A 25420-nucleotide genomic window follows, 5' to 3' on the forward strand; every position below is an offset into this window, starting at 1 on the left:
TTATTCAAATGTTATATAGAGTTAATTAAAGCTAGACACTCCCACTGACCACTGGCTTTATTAATGTTTACATGGGTTTAGTATTCTAATGTTATATAGAGTTAATTACAGGTAGGCACTCTCACTGACCTTTGACTTTATGTTTATTTGGGTTTATTTATTCTGATGTTATATAGAGTTAATTACAGGTAGACACTCTCACTGACCACTGAATTTAGGTTTATTTGGGTTTATTTATTCTAATGTTATATAGAGTTAATTACTGTTAGACACTCTCACTGACCGCTGACTTTATGTATATTTGGTTGTATTTATTCTAATGTTATACTGTAAAGAATTAATTACAGGTAGACACACTCACTGATCACTGATTTTATTAATGTTTATTTGTCAATTACTGGTAGACCACACATATGTATCCTGAGGGTCAGTGCAGCATTCTTAAGCTTCCAAAAGTCATGGGACATGATGCAGTTCCTATTAATAATGTGAGCCTCTTGCTTCCCGTCACATTTTTATTGTAAACTGTAGGAAAGCGAGCAGAAGCTGCGGGTCTCAGATCCTGTGAGAGCGGAGGAGAGTGAGAGATGTGAGAGCGGAGGAGAATGAGAGATGTGAGAGCGGAGGAGAGTGAGAGATGTGAGGACGGTGAGCAGCTGCTATAGAAGTGTGTGTTTATCCGCTTGATTATGCAGACTGCTCGCACAGCTCCGGCTGCACAGCTCCTCAGATGAGCGTTTCTGGAGAACACACCTGTAATTGGAGCTGCTTCTCTGAGGCTTTGAGGCTTTAGGATGAGGGTTCTCCCAGATTTCACTCAGAGCGCCGTGTCTTCCTCCAGCACTCACCTCACATCCTTCTTTCTCAAGCTCCACCACCGTCCCAGTGTTCCCTGCTCTAATTAGAGGAGTGGGTTTGTGTGGTTAAGTGTGGTAATTTTTTTTAGTAGTGTGTGGTGAAGTGTAAAATGTGTAAAGAGTATGAGGAGAGGTGTGAGGAGATGTGGTAGTGTGTGTAGGGGAGTTTGGGGAGGAATGTAAGGAAACGTGAGGAGTGTGAGGAGGAGTATAGGGAGTGAGTGGAGGAATGTGAAATGGGCAAGTGTAAGGAGGAATGTGAGGAGATGTGTGGCAAAGTGTGGACTAGTATGAGGAGTGTGAGGAGAAGTGTGTGAGGAGTATAAGGATTGTGTAAGGAGTATTAGGAGTGTGAGGTAAGCCCTGTGAGGAGTATTAGGAATGTTTAAGGAGTGTATGGAGTGTGAGGTAAGCTGTGTGAAGAGTATAAGGAGTGAATGAGGAGTGTGTGAGAAGTATGAGGAGTGTGAGGTAAGCTATGTGAGGAGTATAAGGAGTGTGAGGTAAGCTGTTAGGAGTATAAGGAGTGTGAGGTAAGCTGTGTGAGGAGTATAAGGAGTGTGTGAGGAGTGTGAGGTAAGCTGTGTGAGGAGTATGCAGAGTGTTTGAGGAGTGTGCGGTAAGCTGTGTGAGGAGTATGTGGAGTGTGTGAGGAGTATAAGGAGTGTGTGGAGGAGTGTGAGGTAAGCTGTGTGGAGGAGTATGTGGAGTGTGTGAGGAGTGTGAGGTAAGCTGTGTGAGGAGTTTGAGTAGTGTGGAGGAGTGTGAGGTAAGCTGTGTGAGGAGTTTGAGTAGTGTGGAGGAGTGAGGTAAGCTGTGTGAGGAGTTTGAGTAGTGTGGAGGAGTGTGAGGTAAGCTGTGTGATGAGAATAAAGAGTGTGTGAGGAGTGTGAGGTAAGCTGTGTGAGGTGTATGCGGAGTGTGTGAGCAGTGTGCAGTAAGCTGTGTGAGGAGTATGTGGAGTGTGTGAGGAGTATAAGGAGTGTGTGAGGAGTGTGAGGTAAGCTGTGTGAGGAGTATGCGGAGTGTGGAGGAGTGTGAGGTAAGCTGTGTGAGGAGTATGTGGAGTGTGTGAGGAGTATGAGGAGTGTGGAGGAGTGTGAGGTAAGCTGTGTGAGGAGTATGTGGAGTGTGTGAGGAGTATAAGGAGTGTAATGTAAGCATTGTGAGGAGTATAAGGAGTTTGTGAGGAGTGTGAGGTAAGCTGTGTGAGGAGTATGAGTGTGTGAGGCGTATAAGGAGTGTGAGGTAAGCTGTGTGAGGAGTTTAATGAGTGTCAGGTAAGCTGTGTGAGGAGTATAAGGAGTGTGTGGTAAGCTGTGTGAGGAGTATAAGGAGTGTGTGGTAAGCTGTGTGAGGAGTATGTAGAGTGTGTGAGGATTGTATGGTAAGCTGTGTGAGGAGTATAAGGAGTGTGAGGTAAGCTGTGTGAGGAGTATAAGCAGTGTAAAGTAAGCTGTGTGAGGAGTATAAGGAGTGTGTGGTAAGCTGTGTGAGGAGTATGTAGAGTGTGTGAGGATTGTATGGTAAGCTGTGTGAGGAGTATAAGGAGTGTGAGGTAAGCTGTGTGAGGAGTATAAGGAGTGTGTGGTAAGCTGTGTGAGGAGTATAAGGAGTGTGTGGTAAGCTGTGTGAGGAGTAGAGTGTAGAGTGTGTGAGGATTGTATGGTAAGCTGCGTGAGGAGTATAAGGAGTGTGAGGTAAGCTGTGTGAGGAGTATAAGGAGTGTAAGGTAAGCTGTGTGAGGAGTATAAGGAGTGTAAGGTAAGCTGTGTGAGGAGTATAAGGAGTGTGTGGTAAGCTGTGTGAGGAGTATGTAGAGTGTGTGAGGATTGTATGGTAAGCTGTGTGAGGAGTATAAGGAGTGTGAGGTAAGCTGTGTGAGGAGTATAAGGAGTGTAAGGTAAGCTGTGTGAGGAGTATAAGGAGGGTGTGGTAAGCTGTGTGAGGAGTGTGTGAGGAGTATGCAGAGTGTGTGTGGAGTGTAAGGTAAGCTGTGTGAGGAGTATGTAGAGTGTGTGAGTATTGTATGGTAAGCTGTGTGAGGAGTATGTGGAGTGTGAGGTAAGCTGTGTGAGGACTGTGCGGGTGGTGTTGGTATTATCAGGCTGAGAGGAGGTGTTATATAATCAGAGGTTGCGTCTCCAGGCTGAATTGAGCGTTTCTGTTAAACGAGTGAAATCTGCCAATGAAATCTCAGCAGACGGAGAGGAGCGACAGAGTGGGTGAAGAACCACAGAGAAAGAAACTTCTCCACTCTTCTCATCTCTTTATTTCCTCTTTTCTCTTCTTTCTTTCTTTTCTTTTCTTTACTTTTTTCTCTCCTCGTCATTTCTTTTCTTTTTCCTTCTTCCTTTTCTTTTCTCATCTGGTCACATTTTTCAAGTTTCTTCTTTTCTTTTTTCATTTTATTCTCTTATCTTTGTTTTCCTCCTCTCTTTACTTCTTGCTTTCTTTTCTTTTCTCTCTTATGTTATCATCTCTTTTCTGTTATCCTCTCTTTCCTTCTCTCTTTCGCTCTTTTCTCTTCCCCTTTCTCTATTTTGCCCCTCTTTCCTTCTATTAGTGCTCTCTCTTTTTTGTTTCACTTTTCTCTTACCTCCATTTTCCGCTCTTTTCCCCCTTTTTTTTCTTTATTATCTTCTTGTCTGTTTTCCTTTAACCTTCACTTATCTTGTATTTATTTTTTGTTTCTCTTCTTCTCCCCTTGTCTCTTCTTAGTTACCTTCCTATTATTTTTTTCCATTTTTTTTCTTGGCTTCTTTTTTAACTATTTTTCTTATTTATTTCTCTTTATTTATTTTCATTTCTTCTTTCCTGTTTTGTCTTTGTTCTGTCTTTTTTTCTCTTCTCTTTTCATCACAGCATTTCTAATTTTGTCTTTTCTACTTTGCACTTATCTTGTCTTCTAATCTCATATTCTGTTATTCTCTCCCCTTCTTCTCTCCTTTTCTCTCGTTATTTTCTGTCCTATTTTTTTGTCTTTCTGTGATTGGCTGGTGGTGTGTGTGATTCTCGGTGGTGGTGACAGTAGTTGACCCGTCAGTGGGCAGTAGGTTAACTCTCCCCACGCTGCGGCCGACGCCTCATCTATTCCATTTACCAGCGCTGTCCACACGCTAAAAATAACATCCCGGCTACAGACAACCCAACACAGTCCACACACAGAGAGTGTGTTATCCACCAGTGTGTGTGAACAAAAAAGACACAGAGCTTTCAGACCTCAAATAATGCAAAGAAAACAAGTTCATAAAGTTTTAAGAGTTCAGAAATCAATATTTGGTGGAATAACCCTGTTTTTTAATCACAGTTTTCATGCATCTTGGCATCATGTTGTCCTCCACCAGTCTTACACACTGCTTTTGGATAACTTTATGCTGCTTTACTCCTGGTGCAAAAATTCAAGCAGTTCAGTTTGGTTTGATGGCTAGTGATCATCCATCTTCCTCTTGATTATATTCCAGAGGTTTTTAATTTGGTAAAATCAAAGAAACTCATCATTTTTAAGTGCTCTCTTTTTTTTCAGAGCTGTATATGTGTTTATGCGTGAATATGTGTGTGTAAAGGCATAATTGTGTGTATATGCCTAAATGTATTTGCGTATGTGTGTGTATAGAAAGCTGAAATGTGTGTATATGTGTGTGTGTTTGTATAGAAAACTGAAGTGTGTGTGTGTGTATAGAAAGCTGAAATGTGTGTGTATATGCGTGAGTGTGTGTGTGTGTGTGTGTGTGTGATGGCGTATTTATAAATTAAAATCTGCCCCGCGGAGGATTCCCTGGGAGAGATGAATTCTGGGTGCGCTGCTAATTGCCTTCTGGAAACAACCTGAAAAGAAGAGAGTTTCTTTGTAATTGATTGAGCCACTGTGTATAAAAGTATGTGTGTGTGTGTGTGTGTGTGTGTGTGTGTGTGTGTTCTGTGAGTAACTGCAGTGTAGTCTGTCTAGGAGCTCTGGTATTGGGTACTAGGGTTGGGAATCACAGGGTAATATTTACAAGATGCTCAATACTGTGTTTCTGCAATACTCAATGTATCAGAAGACAGTTCTCTATGATACTTATGTTGTGTTAAATAATACTAAATAAGTAAATACCAGAAATTATACATTTATTGGTGTCAGATTCACAGAAATTAACAACCAATATTAATCACCAAAGGTTTACCCTATTTATTTGATTATAGCGCCATCATGTAAAGTGATGGTGCAGTATCTTTAATAAGTTAAATTGTGGGGCAAGTCTTAGAGAGTTTATAGCGCCTATGTTTTAATAAAGATATTGATATTTGGTGCAATATATCACAAATGAAAATCATTCAGTATATTGCAATATTGATATACTGTCTCAACTCTATTCCCAGTATAGGCCTCAAACTACTCAGCAATGTTTGCAACTTAAAGGAAATATAGCATTCAATAAAAAGTGTGTCCACAAATATTTGGATTTGAAAATGAACTCTGAGATTGATGATACTTTAAATAAAAAAAAACATAATTATCTAATAATTTATTTATACTCCACCCAATCATTTGGGCTTCCTTCTTATAGATTATTGCCCCCAACGCTACTAGGATAAGGGCTAGCACATGCCTCCTCCAATTCATGTAAATTCAGACTCCGACTCCGCCTCCAGACTCCTGCTCAAACTTTAGTACCTTTGATTTGAGAAGAAACAGTGAATAATTTTCCCAATACTTTTGTCCACATGGTGGGTTTATATAATATTTCTGGATGGTGAAGAAATAATTGGGTTTGTTTTGTTTGCAGGGGAATGAAAGCTCGTAATCAGATCCAGATTTACACTCTCAAATCCAATCAAATCTGAAGATCTCTCTCTCCCACCCTCCTCTCTCTCTCTCTCTCTCTCTTTTCTGTAGGACACGAGAAAGCAGGAATGGACGGCAATCATTCCCAACTCTCAGCTCATTGTCATCCCCTACCCAAACAGCCAGCCTCACAGGTACACACACACACACACACACACACACACACACACACACACACACACACACACCTCTATCCAGTTTAAACACATGGGATGAGTTCCATATAAAGCCTTGGAAAAATATACTTTATTTACTTTCAGTCCTCAAATAATGCAAAGAAAACAAGTTTATATTCATAAAGTAAGTAGAGTTGGCATGTTCTCCTCCACCAGTCTTACACACTGCTTTTGGATAACTTTATGCCTTTACTCCTGGTACAAAAATTCAAGCAGTTCAGTTTGGTTTGATGCTTTGTGATCATCCATCTTCCTCTTAATTATATTCCAGAGGTTTTCAATTTGGTAAAATCAAATAATCTCATATTTTGTTAGTGCTCTCTTTTTTCCAGAGCTTTATAGAATATATAGTTGCTGTTATTCGAAAAACCTTTTCATTATTGGAGCATTTCTATTGGTCCATTCATCGTGAAAATCTGATATAATATAAAGAAAACCTGCCAGATTAATATTTTGGAAAAAATACCTCTTCCCCTTGTTTTTGAGGTTTGTTTATTTATTTATTTTTTATTTATTTGTGTATTTATTTAATTAATTAATTTATTAATTATTAATTTGTATATGTATGTTATTTATTTATTTTAATTGTATCCATTCCAAATGAGATTAACTATTTGTTTAATGCTTGTTATGAGGAAATAACCATAAAACATTGTTCATAGTTTTTAACAAGGAAAATACTCAAATTTGTGGGTTTCTTTGGATGCTTGAACCGCCATCTTGCCAGTGATTCATAGGCCTCTGTTTGAGGAGCCATGCAGTGGAATTTTGTTATAATTTATAAGCAGGTACAGCTATGATGCTCACCATAAAACACAAAAAAAAAAACGAAAAAACAAAAAACTCAATATAATCCTCAGTTTATTAAATATCTAAATTAAGAAATTGGTCCCAGTGTGAACAGTTCCAATGTTCATAATATATAAGTTCTTTAATAACTTTGAAGACTTTGTGTTTTTCATCTGTAGCCATTTGTAACAGAACCATAATACTATATTTAACAGCTTATCATAAACAACACAAGATACATTTTATTAAAATCTTTAGTGACACACTCTCCTCAGCTCACAATTATTACCAACGCACAGCGACTCGGTTCTGATACATCAGCTCACAGATGCCTTGTGCTGATCAACATCACCCTAGGAATGATGAGAGGAAAGAGCGCCATCTACTGTACCCACCTAGAGAGAGCAAGGCCAATTGTGCTTTCCTAGGGCTCTGGCAGCTGATGGCAAGCCACATACCTGGGATTCGAACCAGCGATCTCCTCATCATGGCTGCAGTGCTTAGCCCACTGGACCACTCAGCACTCTAGTACCACCAATTCTGATCTGTTCAGACTGAGTCGCACTGTAGTAAATACTGAATATGAATTAGATTTCATTATCATATACAAAAGTGGCCCAAATCTGTCAGATTGTGTTTGTGTCGGATTTGTTCCACTTTTACGCGCTGTGTAAACAAAGCCTAAACATTCTGAACATGAGAAGAGAAAGATCTAGAAGTGATGTAGAGGAACTCATCCCTGAGAAGCTGTCACATTGCAAATCTGTTATTGTCTTTATATCTAAGCATAGTTTATTCTACTGATCTCCTTTTAATCCTGTTGAATTAGACACTAATTCAAATATTTTAGAGAGACCAGTATGAAGTTGTGAGTTTATCAGGTTAAGAGCTTATTTAAAATAATACTTAATTCTCCTAGAATTTTAAGAAGAAAATAATAATAGTGAAAAAGTAGAATTAAGTAAAAGTCAGTTTAAAAGCACGAAGCACAAAGAAATTGCTTTGTTAAGACAGTCTTGTGAATGCAGCTCCAGGCCTTTAATGGGAGTTAATGTATGTAGATCATATTCCCATTGTTTCTGTTGAAGCATTGATTATGAAATGTTCATATAGTGTATAAAGAGCAACTGATGCTTTAAATAGTGTAAAAAAAAAAAAAATCAATTCAACTGCATTAATGTTAATTAAAGCTGTCATTCATTAGTGCAGTACTGCTGAGCTGAAAGAGGGGGTGGGAGCGTAGGAGAGAGAGTGAGTGAGAGAGAGAGAGAGAGAGAGAGAGAGTAAGTAAGAGTGACAGAGTGAGAGAGCGAGTGAGAGTTAGCAAGCGAGTAAGAGTAAAAGAAAGAGGGAGAAAGTGAGTGAGCGAGTGAGAAAAAAAGGAAGAGAGAGCGAGTAAAAGAACGAGTGAGAGAGTGAGAGAAAAAGAAAGAGAGGGAGAAAGTGACTGAGCAAGAGAGAGAGGGAGCGAGTGAGTGAGAGAGGGAGCGAGCGAGTGAGAGAAAGAAAGAGAGCGAACAAATGAGTGAGTAAAAGAAAAAGAATGAGAGTGAGTGAGCGAGTGAGTGAGTGAGTAAGGAAAAAAGTGAGTGAGTGAGTGAGAAAATAAGGAAGAGAGAGCGAGTGAAAGAGCGAGTGAGAGAAAAAGAAAGAGAGAGAGAGAGCGAGTGAGAGAGCGAGTGAGTGAGAAAAAGAAAGTGAGTGAGTGAGCGAGTGAGTGAAAGAAAAAGAAAGAGAGGGCGAGAGTGAGTGAGCAAGCAAGCAAACAAGTGAATGAGAGACAGTGAGTAAGAGAGAAAGAGAGTGAGTGAGTGAGAGAAAAAGAGAGAGATGGCGAGAGTGAGTGAGTGAGTCAGTGGGAGAAAGACAGAGAGAAGGAGCGAGATTGAGAGAGTGAGAGAGGAAGTGAGTGAGGGAGTAAGTGAGTGAGGGAGTAAGAGAATGAGTAAGGAAGAGTGAGAGACTGAGTGATTGAAAGTGAGGGAGTAGAAGAGAGAGAGTGGTGTTTTCTTCATTATCAATATTTAATGTGTTTATGAAGCTCCCTGTGTGCATCATAAACCCAGACTAGACAGGGAATAATCACAGTGGGATACTCCTCATATTCTATCTCCCTCTCTCAGCTATTTATATAACATCAGTACCACAGCAACCACCAGAAGTGCCAATGAAACAGAAAGCCAGATTCCACAAAATATGTGAACCTCCCATTATAGAAATAACTTTTACATCTCCTGTACTTAGCAACACCACAGCAAAAAACACAGCAACTACTTCGCAACACCATAGCAACCCCCTTAGCAACCACTTAACAACTCACAACCATGTGGGAGGAAATGACAATCATGTAATAGCAGCCTCAAAACATGCCTATGTATGCGCTATGTATGCATAAACACTCTATACTCTCTCTTTGCAGTTGGAGTGCTAAGCTGTACCTGACCCCCAGTAATATCGTGTTATTGACGGCGATCGCTCTGATTGGTGTGTGTGTCTTCATCCTGGTCATTATTGGTGTTCTGCACTGGCAGGAAAAGGTAAGAGGTTTAGTCTCACTTCATACATTTTCTGCTAACCCAAACCCTCATAGTATGTTCCCATAATTTTTATTGCAGTATATGGTGCCCTATTTTCCCTATCTGTAAGCAAGCAATCAGCCGTGCACAGTTTGCACAGCTTGATTTAGGACTTGTTAGTGTATCTTTGCTATCATATCGACAGGAAAAGTACACATTGCTTGGCTGGAAACACGCAAAAGTCATGTACTAATTCTCTTAACTAATCATGGGTGTGTTTTGGGAGTAACATGAAATAATCCAATCAGCGTTTTACTTGCTTCACATTCCCTTTAAGAACCAGGTGCACTCTGACTTTGGCGGATTGCTATTTTAATGGTGCAGCGTTTCTGCACTTCTCAGCAGAGGAAACTGACCTACTTTTTCACGCTGTGAAGATGCATGAGCAGCTCATTTACAGGGACATCAGTGTTGTTATAATTATTGTGTATTCTGTTTATTGATGATATAATTTATTTATTTATTTTATTTTTTTTGCACTGCTGGGGTGTGCATGCATTGGTTGGCATCGATCTAGGTTGTATTCTTCAGTCAGTGGTGCACCTGTGTTTTCCGTGGCCAAGATAGCAATACACATATCAGCGTAGATATATTTACAAGCACTGTTGCTATTTCAACAAAGTAGGCGCAAGACGTAAAAATAAACTGTATTAGACGTCTTTCACAGGATGTAAGCAATGATAGCAATGAGCATCGTGGCACGCCTTGCGCGGGGTGTAAGATAATAGGGCCCATTGTCATCGTTGCTTTTATTTGCTTTAATCACTGAGCTTTGATTTTAAAGCAGTAGAAACTAGAAACCAAGTGAAAGCACATAATGTAAAAAAAAATCCACAGTAAAATCTTCCAAAACGCACCAATAGTTCTAACTGTACTGTATTTTTTGTACTATGAGGCTCACTTAAAATCTTTTATTTTTCTCAAAAATCTTATAATCCAGTGCACCTTATATATGAATTCTAACAGTCAGGAATTAAGGAGCAGTAAAGCCACTCCGCTGAAATACAATGTTCTAAAGGTGTTTCAGTGAAGTTTCTCCAGCACTAAGACTGGAGCAGTATTAGCATTAGCAACTAACCGCAGCGCTAGGTGAGTATATTGGACTGTAGTCTGCGAGTTTGCTGTGTTAAAACAAGCTACGTGGAACAAACTGCTAGCTGATAGCACCCCGGGTTACTGGAACACTCTGGGTTCTTCAGTGTTTCACTGTTGGGCAGTGTTTACTAGTGCTAAGCTCTGCTAACCATGGCTAGCTAAAATACTGGGAATCTAAGCTTACTGTAAATAAACTAAAGCACTTTACTCACCCAAATCACTTAAAATGCGTCTTCCAAAAAATGCTGGAGCAGTATTAGCATTAGCCACAAGCTAGCTCTTTCACTGTTCAGAGGTGAGTATATCAGATTGTAGCTAGCTTCTGCTAACCACGCTAAAATACTGGAAATCTAAGCATACTGTAAATTAATGGAAGCACTTTACTCACCCAAATAAACATTTTTAGGAGAGAAATCTGTGTAGATTAACACCTAGCACTTGTTTTAATTTTTTTATTTTTTTTTTTTATTATTATTATTATTTTTTTTTTTACAAAATTACATTTTTGTTTTAGGCACTTTTCCCCAGCTTCCCCATAAGAGGGGAAACATGGAGACATCCTTTTTCCTTACTAGTGTTGCTTAAAATGCGAATTATAATCAGGTGTGCTTTATATTAAAAAAAAATAGACCAGAAAATAGACTTTCATTGATAGTGCGACTTATAATCCTGTACACCATATAGTCTGTAAAATACGGTAGTTTGATAAATCTTCTTACTTCATACATCTCTTTTACAAAACTGTTTTTTTAATGCATCCACACCATGTTCTCGTATGTCATTCCTCAAAGAACCCTGTGTTTTTATCTGTGGAAGAGTGTGATATGTTGGAATGTGGGAGAGTACAGTATGTGAAGTGCTTTTGTTCCAGCAGTAAAGCAGGAAAAGTGCGACAGTGATTTATTCTACCGTTCCTCTCGTCTGTTTGCTGAACCCCGTCGCTTCTTCTGAGCTTCTTTTATAATCCGTCCAGCGTGAGGAGAACACCTGCATATCGCACCCCCCCATACACACCTCCCTTTCCTTCACCTTTACCTCTCTACCTCTCTCTCTCTCTCTCTTTCTCTCTCTCTCACACGTCTTGCTGTTGTCGTCCTCTGCTCTCCTGTTGTGTTTTTATCGTCCTCACTCCTTTCCTTCGCTGCTGGAGCCCAGGTGTCATATCTCTCTCTCTACACACACACGCACACACACATACGCTCTATCTGACTTTCATTGCACACACAGCCAGCCTGCTTTGAGTTCCTGAGGGGGTGTTTTTTGTATGTGTGTGTGTGTGTGTGTGTCGGTATATGAATGTATGTGTGTGTGTGAGTGATTATACATGTGCTCAGATAGAAGAAAGGCATACTGGGGTGTGTGTGTGTGTGTTGGGGGCTGAGCAGATGGGTCAGAATAGGCAGATGGGGGTGTGTATGTGTATGTATCTGTGTGTGTGTGTGTGTGTGCCCTCTACCCCCCCATTGCATACCCGTGGAGTCAGTGGAGAAATGCCGTCCCTGCTAATTGCTTTCTTCTGTCCTTTCAGCGCATCAAATCTGCTGTTCATTATCCACAGAAGCTAGCCTCCAGGGTGTGTGTGTGTGTGTGTGTGTGTGTGGACGGCTCAGTTTCTACAGATGAATGAATAAGGTGGTGTATGTTTGCGTTTAAAGTGTTCATCACATTACTGTACATCATTATACAGTAGATATACTATGGGCTCAGAAACGTGATGCTCATTGCTATCTTACACCCCGCCAACTGTCTATTTTCACACCTTCCACCTGCTTCGTTTCAATAGCTAAATAAATAAATATACCTACTCTGATGGCCGTGGTAGTTTTGGAAGTGAGGTGTGTTCAGGTAAAATATTGTGCTGTATTGCTAGCTTGGCAACAAAAAAACACAGGTGCGCCACTGACTGATTTAAACCCTGACTACAGTCAACCGTCAGATGTTCATTGCTATCTTGGATACACAGGTGTGCCGCATGCGTTCAATGCTTGTACAACTTGCTCATTACACACACACACACACAGACATGCAGCAGTGCACAAAGCCAACTTTTATATATGTTATATCAACAGAATAAAGAATAAACTAACATTGCTCTTCCCATAAATGAGCTAGTGTATTACCAAGTAACAAAGGCCAAGTGTCATCTTATGAAATCCTAGGTGGTCGCTATGGTGTGTTTATGAGATGCTAGCATAAAAGCAAGTAACCAAGGTGAAGTGTCTTGGTATGGAGTACCTGGTGGTTTCTATGGTGTGTTAATGAGTTGCTAGTATATATCCAAGGAACCAAGGTCAAGTGTCTTGTTGTGAAAATGCAGGTGGTCGCTATGGTGTCTCATGTGAATGCTGGTGTGTTACAAAGTGGCCAAGGCCAGGTGTCTTGATAAGAACTTCCATTTGTTGCCAATGGCGTCTTGTGAGTTGCTAGTGAGTTACAAAGTGACCAAGTCTGATATCCAAGGTGGTCCCTATGGTGTCTCTTGTAGATGCTAGTTTATTACCAGGTGACAAAGGTCAAGTGTCATAAAACAATAAAAACAGGTGGTTGCTATTGTGTGTTCATGAGTTGCTAATATATATATATCCAAGTAACCAAGGTCAAGTGTATTTTTGTAAAATTGCAGGTGGTTGCTATGATGTCTTACGTTGTTGCCAGTGAGTTACAAAGGGGCCAAGGCTGAATGTGTCTAGATTTGATATCCAAGGTGGTCACTATGGTGTCTCATGTGGATGCTAGTTTATTACGAGGTGACCAAGTGGTGGTTGCTATTGTGTGTTCATAAGATGCTAGCATAGTAGCAAGTAACCAAGGCAAAGTGTATTGATATGAAATTCCAGGTGGTTGCTATGGTGTCTTATCTTGTTGCTATTGAGTTACGAAGTGACCAAGGCCAAGTGTCATGATACAAAATCCCAGATGGTGGCTATGCTGTCTTTGTGAGATGCTAGTTTATTACCAAGTAACCAATGCCAAGTTCCATGATATAAAATCCTAGGTGGTTCCTATGGTGTCTCATAAGCTCATAAGTGTATTACCAAGTAATTAAGGCCAAGTTTCTTTATCTGATTTCGTAGCTGATCCTTATGGGGTCTTATGTGAATGATAGTGAGTTACCAAGTGTCCAAGGCTGAATCTGTTTTCATTTGATATCCCCGGTGGTTGCTATGATGTCTCATGTGAATACTAGTGTGTTACAAAGTAATCAAGGTCAAGTGTCTTAATATTACATTTCAGGTGGTTTCTGTGGTGTCTCATGTGAATACTAGTGTGTTACAAAGTGGCCAAAGTCAAGTGTCTTGATAATAAATCACAGGAGGTTGCTATGGTGTATTTATGGGATTCTGGTGTATTATCAAGTAACCAAGGCCAAGTGTCATAATATAAAATCCTAGGTGGTTCCCATGGTGTCTCATAAGCAGTTAGTGTATTACCAAGTAATTAAGGCCAAGTCTCTTTATCTGGTTTCGTAGATGATCCTTATTGGGTCTTATGTGGATGCTAGTGAGTTACTAAGAGAGCAATGCCGAATGTTAATGTCTTAATATGTAATTCTAGGTGGTTGCTATGGTATCTTGTGGGGTTCAGTTGTGTAACCAAATGACCAAGGCTAATTGCCTTTTTCATTTTTTTTATTTTTTTGCTTTTTTGCACCCCATTTATTGCTATTGGAAAAGTGTCTTATTATAACATACCAGGTGGTTGCTATGGTGTCTCCTGGGTTGCTACAGTGTTATCAATTGACAAAGGCCAGGTGACCAACAGGTGCACCTTTTGCACCCCATTTATTCCACCATACATCCATTCTGTAGCTTTACAGGATGAACCTGTTCACACTTACAACATTACCAGTACAAAACTGGAGTGTGTGTGTGTGTGTGTGTGTGGTGTGTGTGTGTGTGTAGAGCAGCAGTGCTGTTGGCGTTCTCTCTGAGCCATCTGCTGTGCTCTGCTCATTATGCACGCTGAAAGCTGTAATTGCTCTCTGCTCAGGGAAGCTTCCCACTCCACGGCCTTCACTGGAGTTGACACTGCATTAGAATAACACACACACACACACACACACACACACACACACACTCAGACACACACAGTCACAAAGCACCACCAGTCTTTTATTCAGGGCAGAGTGGGATGAGACCAGCACTTCATGCCCCCCGACATCCGGCTCTGAACAGGAACCGCTTATAAAAGAATAAACCAGCATCAATCTCTCTGTGTTCAGAATCGTTTAATTTCAGTCGTTTTAAGAAATAAATCACTGCATTAATGACATTTCAAACATCACCACAGTTCAATTCACTTTGATTCCTAATGAAAGGATTTAATGCATTTATAAAACATTAGATTTTACCACAATTCAATTCTCTTTAATTTCTAATGAAAGGATTTAATGCATTTATAAAACATTTGATTTCTCCACAATTCAATTCACTTTAATTTCTAATAAAGGATTTAATGATTTAAAAAAAAAAATGATTTCTCCACAATTCAATTCTCTTTGATTCCTAATGAAAGGATTGAATGCATTTATAAAACATTAGATTTCTCAACCAGTCAATTAAATTCAATTTGATTTCTAATGAAAGGATTGAATGCATTTATAAAACATTAGATTTCACCACAATTCAATTCTCTTTGACACTGTATGAAATGTATGATTCACTGCATTTCTGAAATATAAAAATTCACTGTAATTTAATTATGTTTGATTCTATTTCAAATGATTCAATACATTTATAAAATCTTACAGTTCAGCACAGTATGGTTCACTGGTAGTTCACTGGTAGATTTATGAAATATCATAATTCACGTTGATTTGATTTTTACTCTCTTGATTTAACCACAGTCTGATTTGAGTTTGATGACAATTGAATTCACTTTGATCCTATATAAAATGATTTACTGCATTAATGAAATCTAAACTTTGGTTCACTAGTGATTATGTATTAAATATATTAATTTTAATATCATAATTAAATCTCCAATTCAGTATCTTGATTTGGCCTTTTTATTCCATATGAAATGATTCAGTGCAGTAATATCTAATTTTAGTTATGGAATCAAAAATCTGACTCACTGATCATTATTTATAAAAATCATTAATTTCATGATGAAATGTCACCATGTATAGTTTTGTATTTTTGCTAGTTTACTATTGGAAACTGTCCAATAGAGTCTATTTTGTGATATATAATATTCTGTATAATACGTTTTAACCTCACATAGCACTTTGATTCATTTTGGTTAGATCTATTCTAAAATAATAGAAATAATTCAGTTCATCAGAAAACTTATATTTCACTAGTAATTAATTTGACTACCATTTTATTGAAAACAAATTTGATGATGATTCGATTCACTTACTAGCTGTTGTTTATTAAATGGCTCACACTGTCAGTTTTGACCATGATCATATTTAATGACAATTCTTGAAGAACTCATTGATCTAAAATCTGAAATGTCACTAAGTTTTAATTAGATTATGTTTTTTTTAACAAAATGTGTCTTATTAAGCTCTCTAGAACATCCTTTTGAAGTTAAAAAAAAATATTAGAAACCAAAATTATTCAGATGAAAGTGGCAAAAAGAGCAAAATGAATTATTTATACTGAATAATTATGTTTTCTTTGAAAAGTAAGACAAAAAACAGGCTGTTTAATTAAAGAAAACCTGCAAAAAACAAATCGGTATTCTGCTTTCAAATGTTTAGTTTTGATTAATTTAGATTTTGGCGCAGTGTTTTATTTGGGTGCACACACTGAGAGTGTTTATTATAGAGGGATGGCGGTGTATTCTGGCCACATGGCTGGTCAGAGTCGAGGTGATTCACCAGCTGTTAGAATGAAGGAGCTGCTCGAGTGCATCCCAACACATCACCCACTGCACCGGGGTTCAATTCTCCACAGAACAGATCCACTCACCACTGATCCCAACAACATGCTCCTCAACATGCCCTGCTCCACATCCCTCTCTCTCTCTCTCTCTCTCTCTCTCTCTCTCTCTCTTCACTCTGACAGGCTGTAATTGAAGTGGCTGTAGAAGATAAGAGATGCTAACCTTTAGCGTGAGTGAAAATAGCATTAGGAGAGGGAGCCTTGATCGCCCATCTCTGCGGACTGTTCTATTTGCATGACTCCGAGGATCAACAGAGGAGAGAGAGAGAGCGAGGGAGAGAGCGAGAGGGCAAGAGAGAGAGGAGAGAGAGAAAGAGAGTATGAGAGAGCGATGCAATGAGATAGAGACAGTGAGAGAAAGAGTCAGAGAGACTGAGAGAGAGGAAGTGGCAGAAAGAGAGAAAGAGCACATGAGAGTATGAAAGAGCGATATAGTGAGTGAGAGAATGAGAGAGACAGAGAGAAAGAGTATGAGAGAGACAGATATTGTGAGTGAGAGAGTATGAGAGAGAGACAATATGGGAGAGAGACAGTATGGGAGAGAGACAGTGAGATATAGAGAGAGTATGAGAGAGAGACATGGTGAGAGAGACAGTATGGGAGAGAGACAGTGAGATATAGAGAGAGTATGAGAGAGAGACATGGTGAGAGAGACAGTATAGGAGAGGGACAGTGAGATATAGAGTATGAGAGAGACAGATATTGTGAGTGAGAGAGTATAAGAGAGAGACATGGTGAGAGAGAGAAAGAAAGTATGATAGAAAGAGACAGATAGTGTGAGTAAGACAGTATGAGAGAGAGACATGGTGAGAGAGATAGTGTGTGAGTGAGAGGGAGTAAGAGTGTGTATGAGATAAAGACATGGTGAGAGAGACAGTATGGAAGCGAAAGTGAGATAGAGAGAGAGACAGATAGTGTAAGTGAGAAAGTATGAGAGAGAGACATGGTGAGAGAGACAGTGTGTGAGATAGAGAGAGAGTGTGAGAGTGACAGATAGTGTGAGTAAGAGGGATTAAGAGTGTGTATGAGATAAAGACATGGTGAGAGAGACAGTATGGGAAAGAGAGTGAGATAGAGAGAGAGAGAGATAGTGTAAGCAAGAAAGTGTATGAGATAAAGACATGGTGAGAGAGACAGTATGGAAGCGAAAGTGAGATAGAGAGAGAGACAGATAGTGTAAGTGAGAAAGTATGAGAGAGAGAGACATGGTGTGAGAGACAGTGTGTGAGATGAGAGAGAGTGTGAGAGAGACAGATAGTGTGAGTGAGAGGGAGTAAGAGTGTGTATGAGATAAAGACATGGTGAGAGAGACAGTATGGGAGAGAGAGTGAGATAGAGAGAGAGAGATAGTGTAAGCAAGAAAGTATGAGAGAGAGACACGGTGTGAGAGACAGTGTGTGAGATGAGAGAGAGTGTGAGAGAGACAGATAGTGTGAGTGAGAGGGAGTAAGAGTGTGTATGAGATAAAGACATGGTGAGAGAGACAGTATGGGAGAGAGAGTGAGATAGAGAGAGAAAGTATGAGAGAGACACTGAGAGAGAGACAGTGTGTGAGATAGAGAGACAGTGTGTGAGATAGAGAGAGAGAGTGTGAGAGAGACAGATAGTGGGAGTGAGAAAGAGAAAGCCTTATAGGGTGAGTGAGCAATTAAGAGAGTGTATGAGAGAGAGAGACCCGGTTAGAGAGACGGTATGTGAGAGAGATAGTGAGATAGAGAGAGAGTATAAGACAGAGTTATTGTGAATAAGAGAGTATGAGAGAGAGACATAGTGAGAGAGATGGTATGGGAGAGAGACAGTGAGATAGAGAATGAAAAAGAGACAGATAGTTTGAGTAAGAGAGTATGAGAGAGACATGATGAGCGAGACAGTATGGAGAGAGGGTGAGATAGAAAGAGAGTATGAGTAAGAGACAGATCGTGTGAGCAGGAGTTTGAAAGAAAGACATGGTGAGAGAGACAGTATGGGAGAGAAAGTGAGAGAGAGAGAGAGAGAGAGAGAGAGAGAGAGATAGTGTAAGTGAGAAAGTATGAAAGAGAGACATGGTGAGAGGGACAGTGAGATATAGAGTATGACAGAGGCAGATATTGTGAGTGAGAGAGTATGAGAGAGAGACATGGTGAGAGAGACAGTATAGGAGAGAGACAGTGAAATAGAGAATATGAGAGAGAGAGAGAGAGAGAGATACAGATATGAGAGTATGAGAGTGTATGAGATAGAGGCACCTTGAGAGAGACAGTATGTAAGAGATAGTGAGATACTGATAGAGTATGAGAGAGAGACAGGAAGTGTGAGTAAGAGAGTATGAGAGAGAGACATGGTGAGAGAGACAGTATAGGAGAGGGACAGTGAGATATAGAGTATGAGAGAGACAGATATTGTGAGTGAGAGAGTATGAGAGAGAGACATGGTGAGAGAGACAGTATGGGAGAGAGACAGAGTATGAGAGGGAGACAAATAGTGTGAGAGAGAGACATAGTTCTAGTGAGATCGAGTCAGAGAGTGTGTGAGATAGAGACACGGTGAGAGACAGTTTGTGAGAGAGAGAATATGAGAAAGAGACAGTGTGAGTAAGAGAGTATGAAAGAGAGACAGATAGTTGAGTAAAAGAGTTTAAATGAGAAACAGAAGGAGAGAAAAAGAGAGAGGGTTGTATTCTATTGGCAGTACTTCTCTCACTAACAGGGACTAGATAAGCTGTGTGTGTGCATGTGCACGTCTGTGTCAGCACTGGATTGTGTCTTTAAGCAGCAGTTGTGTAATATTCTGCTTATTGTGTGGAACTGATTGGTGTTGTTAACGTCTGCAGCTCTGCAGCCTCCCTGCTGAACACTCTGTTACTGTGAGTTCTGACAACGTTCTTCAGATGTAGATCTCTCTAACAACTGATGGAGCCTTAAGAAAACCACAGGAATCTGACAGGATGACACTGATCTCACCTGAAGACTGAAGCTTCACTCTGACTCTTCATACTTCAAAACCTCTTCTCTCTCTCTATCTCTCTCTCTCTCTCTCTCTCTCTCTCTCTCGTGTTCTGAAGGATGAGAACTGTGTGAGTGTGAAGCTCTCTGTGGTTCTCAGACACTTAAAGCGACAGTTTGGTAAACATCCACCTTCACCCAGATCTTTCCACATTCTTCCTTCTCCTCAAATGTAGCTCATCTGCCCAAACCTTCTGCCCAAAAAGTTATGATGCTTTTTCTTTGTTTGACATTGAAGCTACAAGGCTTATGTAGTTAAAAATGCTAAAAAAAACATTTGTCATGCAAAAGTCATTGGACAGCAGTAGATTCTGTAATCTGTAATACATGTATCATGAAGTCTAGGCTTCTAAGGATAACATTTTTTTTTTATTGGATGAAAATGAGGCTCAAAAATGATAACTAATATTATAATTTAAAGAGCAATTTATGCTACTGTAATGATGATGATATAATTGCGTTATAATATATAGCAATGATTTGAAATATAGAAAAAAAAACAATATAGGCAGAACAAGTGAAAAGAAGTCTAGAATTTCCATCTTGGATCAATACAGTTATCTATTTATCCACTCATCCACCCATCTAAACCCATACACCTATCCAAACCCATTCATGAACCCACCCATTCATGTGTCCATCCATCCACCCATCCATCCATCCATAAATCCACCAACCCATCGATCCATCCATCCATAAACCCACCAACCCATTTGCCCATCCATCCATAAACCCACCAACCCATCCATCCATCCATCCATCCATCCATCCATAAACCCACCAACCAATCATCCATCTATACAAAAACCTACCAACCCATCCAACCATCCATTTATTCACCCATGCGTCTATTCATCCACCCACCCACCCATCCATCCATAGACCCACCAACCCATCCATCCATTCATCCATCCATAAACCCACCAACCAATCATCCATCTATACAAAAACCTACCAACCCATCCAACCATCCATTTATTCACCCATGCGTCTATTCATCCACCCACCCACCCATCCATCCATAAACCCACCAACCCATCCATCCATTCATCCATCCATCCAGTGCAGCGGGTGATAATGATGGTGACCACCGGCTTCTGGCTGGAATTGTCCAAGTCAGACAAACAGAAATCACACCCACAATCAGTGCAGGACCCCCCCCCCACACACACACACACATCCCACATGGAGGTCAATGCAGTGTTTGTAAGCTTATGTGGGATGTGACAAAAGTCATGGGATACAATACTATTCTACGTTTTCTGTGATATTTTTGTAATTTCAGTGTATACACTTTCATAAGTGCTGATAAATCTACTAGTGTGTGTGTGTGTGTGTGTGTGTGTGTGTGTGTGTGTGTGCGCCTTCTTCCCTTAAAAAAGCAGCTAATCCACGGCAGAGTGTGCGACACACACACACATACACACACACACACACACACACACACACACACACACACACATCTTCATCTTCCGCCCGCATCTGAAGAGTCTCTGTTCTTCTAACACGAGTGCTTTTCGGCACCGTTAGCCAGGGGGCAAAAAATAGACACACACTCCACTAAAAATACACCATAGTGACCCTTATAGATCAGGAGAACCAATTCACACACACACACACACACACACACACTCTGCGCCTAGGGATCCGACGTGTTAGTCACTCATCGCAGCTGAGAATAGACACCATTTTTACCACGGCAAGAGACAGACAATCATCACAGCACACACACTGTCACACACTCACACACACACACTCTGGCGGGCCTGCCCATGTGTGTGTTTTATCAGTGCGAGACAGAGTGTGTCTGGTGCAGGCTCTATCTGTGATCGCACCCAGCGGTTCTTTAGGCTGTAAAGTGTGCCATTGTGTGTGTAATGAGTTCTGTTCTCCCTCTCTCTCTCACTCTGCTTGTAGCTCTCTCGCCCGCTTTTGCTCTCTCTCTCTCTCTCTCTCTCTCTCTCTCTCTCTCTACCTCTCTCTCTCTCTACCTCTCTCTCTCTGCTTGCATTGTGTGAACATCTCAGGATGAAGGATCTGGGAGAATTTGTGAAAATCCAATCTTATAACTAATTTTTTTTTTTTTGTCTACACTAGGGCTTGACGATATGGGCAAAATGTACGATATATATCATGATATATATATTTAAAATAAAAATGTAATTGTTATGATATAGTTCGGATTTCAATAAGAACAGTATAAAAACCACTGTCCGTGATGTGTACACAATATTGCCAAAAGTAGGGATGCATAAATACTCATACTGGTATCGGTATCAATATCGGCTCCGGTGCCATGCTAGTGTACTCATACTGATGCTCGCCAATGATTCCCAAATATACCAACATCCCATACCTTGTGCACATTTCTACACTAATGAAGAGAAAAAAATAGTGAAACTTGGCTGATGTGGCCCTGACATCACATGATGATGGTGGATAAATTAACATACGTCCAAAGAGTAAAACTAATCTTTATTTTTATCTAAACTTAATTTCTTAATTTCTTTCAAATAAGCTTGTTGGGAAAAGTAAAAAAAAACCCTGACTATAACTTGACTGTAGTCAGGGTCGCTGCCCAATACGCTACCGCTTCCACGGCTAGTGAACTGAGAAAAAAACACCCTTATAAGGAGAAAGGGAGCCCAAGAACGGGCAGAAAAACAAGAACTGGTGGAAACTAAAATCACGTGTTAAACTCTTCTGCCACCACTAGGTGACAGTATAATGGCCTCATAAGAGGACACCAGGCCCTTGTAGAGTGAAATTTAGTGTTGTTAGACAACCCATATTGTGGACGCCAGGTCCTGGGAGGTTATGAATAACTGACCATTTATTTATTTGAGTAACTGACCCATTCATAACTAAAAGGGTTTGCTAAAATATGTTTCAATGTACCAAAATCCAAAACAGCATGCTGTACTGTAGAGGTTAGATCGGGCCCAAAAAATCCGACCTGACCCAGTCCAAGCCCGTGCACATTCTGCCCGAGCCCGACCCAACCTGAACCATAAACTGTCATGATGAGCCCGACCCGACCCATAAACTGGCTGTTTTCAGGCTTTTTGAATGAGCGAAATATGATCAGAATTATGTTAATTAACACTGTAGCATAGAAGCATAGAACTATTATTTACCGTATTTTTCGGACTATAAGGCGCACCGTATTATAAGACGCACTATCAAAGAACGCCTATTTTCTGCTTCTCCATACATAGGGCGCATCGCATTATAAGGCGCGTTAAGTGACACTAGAAAGGGTGCCTATATCAAAGTGAACAGGGGTGGCGCCATGTTTCCCTTCCCCCACCGGGGGTGGTCGCTTGCCGGTGGAGCGTCTCAGTATACAAATCTAGCTATTTCAAAGTCAAACGAGTGCTGGATATTAATCTACACAGATTCCTCTCCTGAAAACTGTTTATTTGGGTGAGTAACGTGCTTCAGTTTATTTACAGTAAGCTTAGATTTCCAGATGTCCACTAAGGCTTGCTGCACCAGCGTTAGCATAGCTATCCGCTAGCACGCTAGCTAGTCACCTAAACTAGTAAAGTTAACCCAAACTTAAACGACAGCGTTACACTGAGTAATCCTGCGTGTTCTGGTAAGACAGTGAGATATTAGCTAGCGATTCGTCCCCCGTAGCTTGTTTTAACACGGTAAACAAGCAGATTACAGGCTGATAAAACTCACCTCTGAGAGAGTTAGCGCTTAGCATCTAGCTAATGCTAGCCAGGCAAAGCAGCACAGACTTACAGGCCGACAACTCACCTCTGAACGGTGAACGCTTAGCGATTAGCATCTAACTCTAATAATACTGCTCCAGCAGTATTAAAAGTGCTAAATTTAGAAAATACTGATCTCTGAACAGTGAAAAAGCTAGCTAGCTAAGCGGTTAGCATCTAGCTAATGCTATTGCTGCTCCAGCCTCGGAGCGGCACGGCTCTGCACGGAGTGTGTGTTTACTGCTCCTTACACCTGACGGGTAAAATTTAGATAATACTGATCTCTGAACAGTGAATAAGCTAGCTAATGCTATTTGCTGCTCCAGCCTCGGAGCTGCACGGCTCTGGACTCTGTATAGCACTGAAACTCTGTATAACGCTGCACGGAGTGTGTGTTTACTGCTCCTTACAACCTGACGAGTAAAATTTAGATAATACTGATCTCAGTGAATAAGCTAGCTAGCTTAGCGGTTAGCATCTAGCTAATGCTATTGCTGCTCAGCCTCGGAGCTGCACGGCTCTGGACTCTGTATAGCACTGAAACTCTCTATAACGCTGCACGGAGTGTGTGTTTACTGCTCCTTACAACCTGACGAGTAAAATCCATACAAAAGGCGCACCGTATTATAAGACGCACTGTCAATTTTTGTGAAAATTAAACGTTTTTAAGTGCGCCTTATAGTCCGAAAAATACGGTAATTAAAACGATTTTTAAGAACAGCTACACACAGTGCTGCAGGTCAAACGTATCTCCTGTTTCTCTTTTATCTCCTCGTGCTCATATTCTAGTCCCATACATAACTCTGCAGCTCCCTCAGTGTTTTCTGTCGTATTTTGCGGCTAGCACGAGCGCTTACAACTAACACCGCGGACCGTGAGGTGCCGCCGCGCTGCCGCTGTTGAGCCGAATCCGACTCCCGCCTCGTGGACAGAATCTGCACAACACCCCCCGCTGTACAACTGGGGGAGTGAAAACAGCGCTTATAAATAAATGTTTTTTCACTTTCAGTTTTCGTTATTTGGTTAGTTTTCCTTAACAATAATTATTGGTTACTTAGCAACATTGTGATTATCACACCAGAGCTTTATATAAAATAAAAATATAATTAAAAAACAGATGCCTACATCTCAGACTATTTTCTGGAGCCCGACCCGACCCGGCCCGAGGAATGTGGTGGGAAATCTCGGCCCGAACCCTCAGGTCAGGTCGAGTTCGGGCAGACAATCTAAGCTCTACTGTAATGTAGACACTGTAGGTAGATCAGCTCTTTTTTCCCAGACCTAGCGTCTCAGACTGCCTTCATTGAGTTTTTAGATAGATTATTCCACTGGAATTCCAAGTCCCAGTTAGTCCAGTACCTGTAATTTCCCAAAAGTAAAAGTGCAGTTCATGTACTTTATTACCAAACTATTTTAAATTTCCAGCAAATTACTTCACCATTTAACCCCTCCGAGCTGCTGTGAGCATGTACTAGTGATTATTAAAAGTAGACAAATCTTTAAAATAAATGTGTCTGCTCTAGCTGGGGTAGATTTGACCCACTATAATGTTCTAATTAGTATGGTATTAATGGTAAATGAAGAAGTAAAAGAGCTCAAGTCCTTATAAGTAACGGTACATTCACACTGGAGCAGCACAAAACGTTTTTCGCTCCGCCTCCCACTGTTTTCTATGGAGAGCGACGGCAGTGTCGCGCAGAGCACTCTGGGAGCGAGGTGGTGCGAGCGGCAAAAAGTTTAGATATTTTCTACTTTATGCAAATGAGAAGCGAATTCCGCTAGGGGGTAGCCAATCAGCGCCATGAACATCGTATTCGAACACAGCACTGAACTACAACTCTACACACTCTTGCTGGTGGCAGACAAACATGTTGGTCAGGTGACACGCCCCAAAGCGGCAAGTGGGAGGTGGAGAAAGCGATTGGCCGCGATGCCGCACCACTGCAGTGTGAACGTACTGCAAGTCTGTTCACTCAGCATCTATTTTTGCAACATGCAATTATTTCCAGACATGCCAGTATTACCAGCCTTCTACCTGTTCGAAAAATACTGGAAACTGAAGGCCAGATTACCGTTTCAACAACATATTTTACATCAATCATAAAATCTGGTAAAAAAAACTCATGAACAGCTTGTATCATTTGTCTCCATAATACACAAAAAAAAACGATTTTTTTAGTTTGTTCTGGCTGCTGCGCCTGCGCAGATCTCCACTCCCCTACTACGCTTTCTCACCCTCCTCTGCTCTGCTTTCTACACAACCAGCAATATAAACAGGCTGCATGATTTTCCACCATTTCCAGACCTCCCATTCATACAGCAGTCAGTGGTTCTTCATCTCTAGCTCTTCAGGGACTCGTCTGTACGGCCCAGAAGATCACTGGCTGCTGCTCACCGCTCTCTTCAGAGCACCTTTTCCCTTCCTGCTGCCTCAACAAAGCAGCCGTTTGATCTGCTGCCCTCTGAGAGGCCCGTTCCATCTCTGAGCAAACAGACTTAAGA

The 25420-nt window shown here is 40.6% G+C and overlaps 1 protein-coding gene across 1 annotated transcript in view; it reads left to right on the plus strand.

Annotated features, from left to right (window-relative positions):
• itfg1 (integrin alpha FG-GAP repeat containing 1) overlaps positions 1-25420 on the plus strand; it is a 215490-nt gene that overhangs the window by 181894 nt on the left and 8176 nt on the right. Inside the window, exons 16-17 of the mRNA XM_049470889.1 lie at positions 5737-5819; positions 9070-9187. Coding sequence (XP_049326846.1) covers positions 5737-5819; positions 9070-9187 — 201 coding nt within the window. The remainder of the gene's footprint in view (positions 1-5736; positions 5820-9069; positions 9188-25420) is intronic.

This window comes from Astyanax mexicanus, chromosome 23 (assembly GCF_023375975.1).
Source record: "Astyanax mexicanus isolate ESR-SI-001 chromosome 23, AstMex3_surface, whole genome shotgun sequence".
NCBI lineage: Eukaryota > Metazoa > Chordata > Actinopteri > Characiformes > Acestrorhamphidae > Astyanax > Astyanax mexicanus.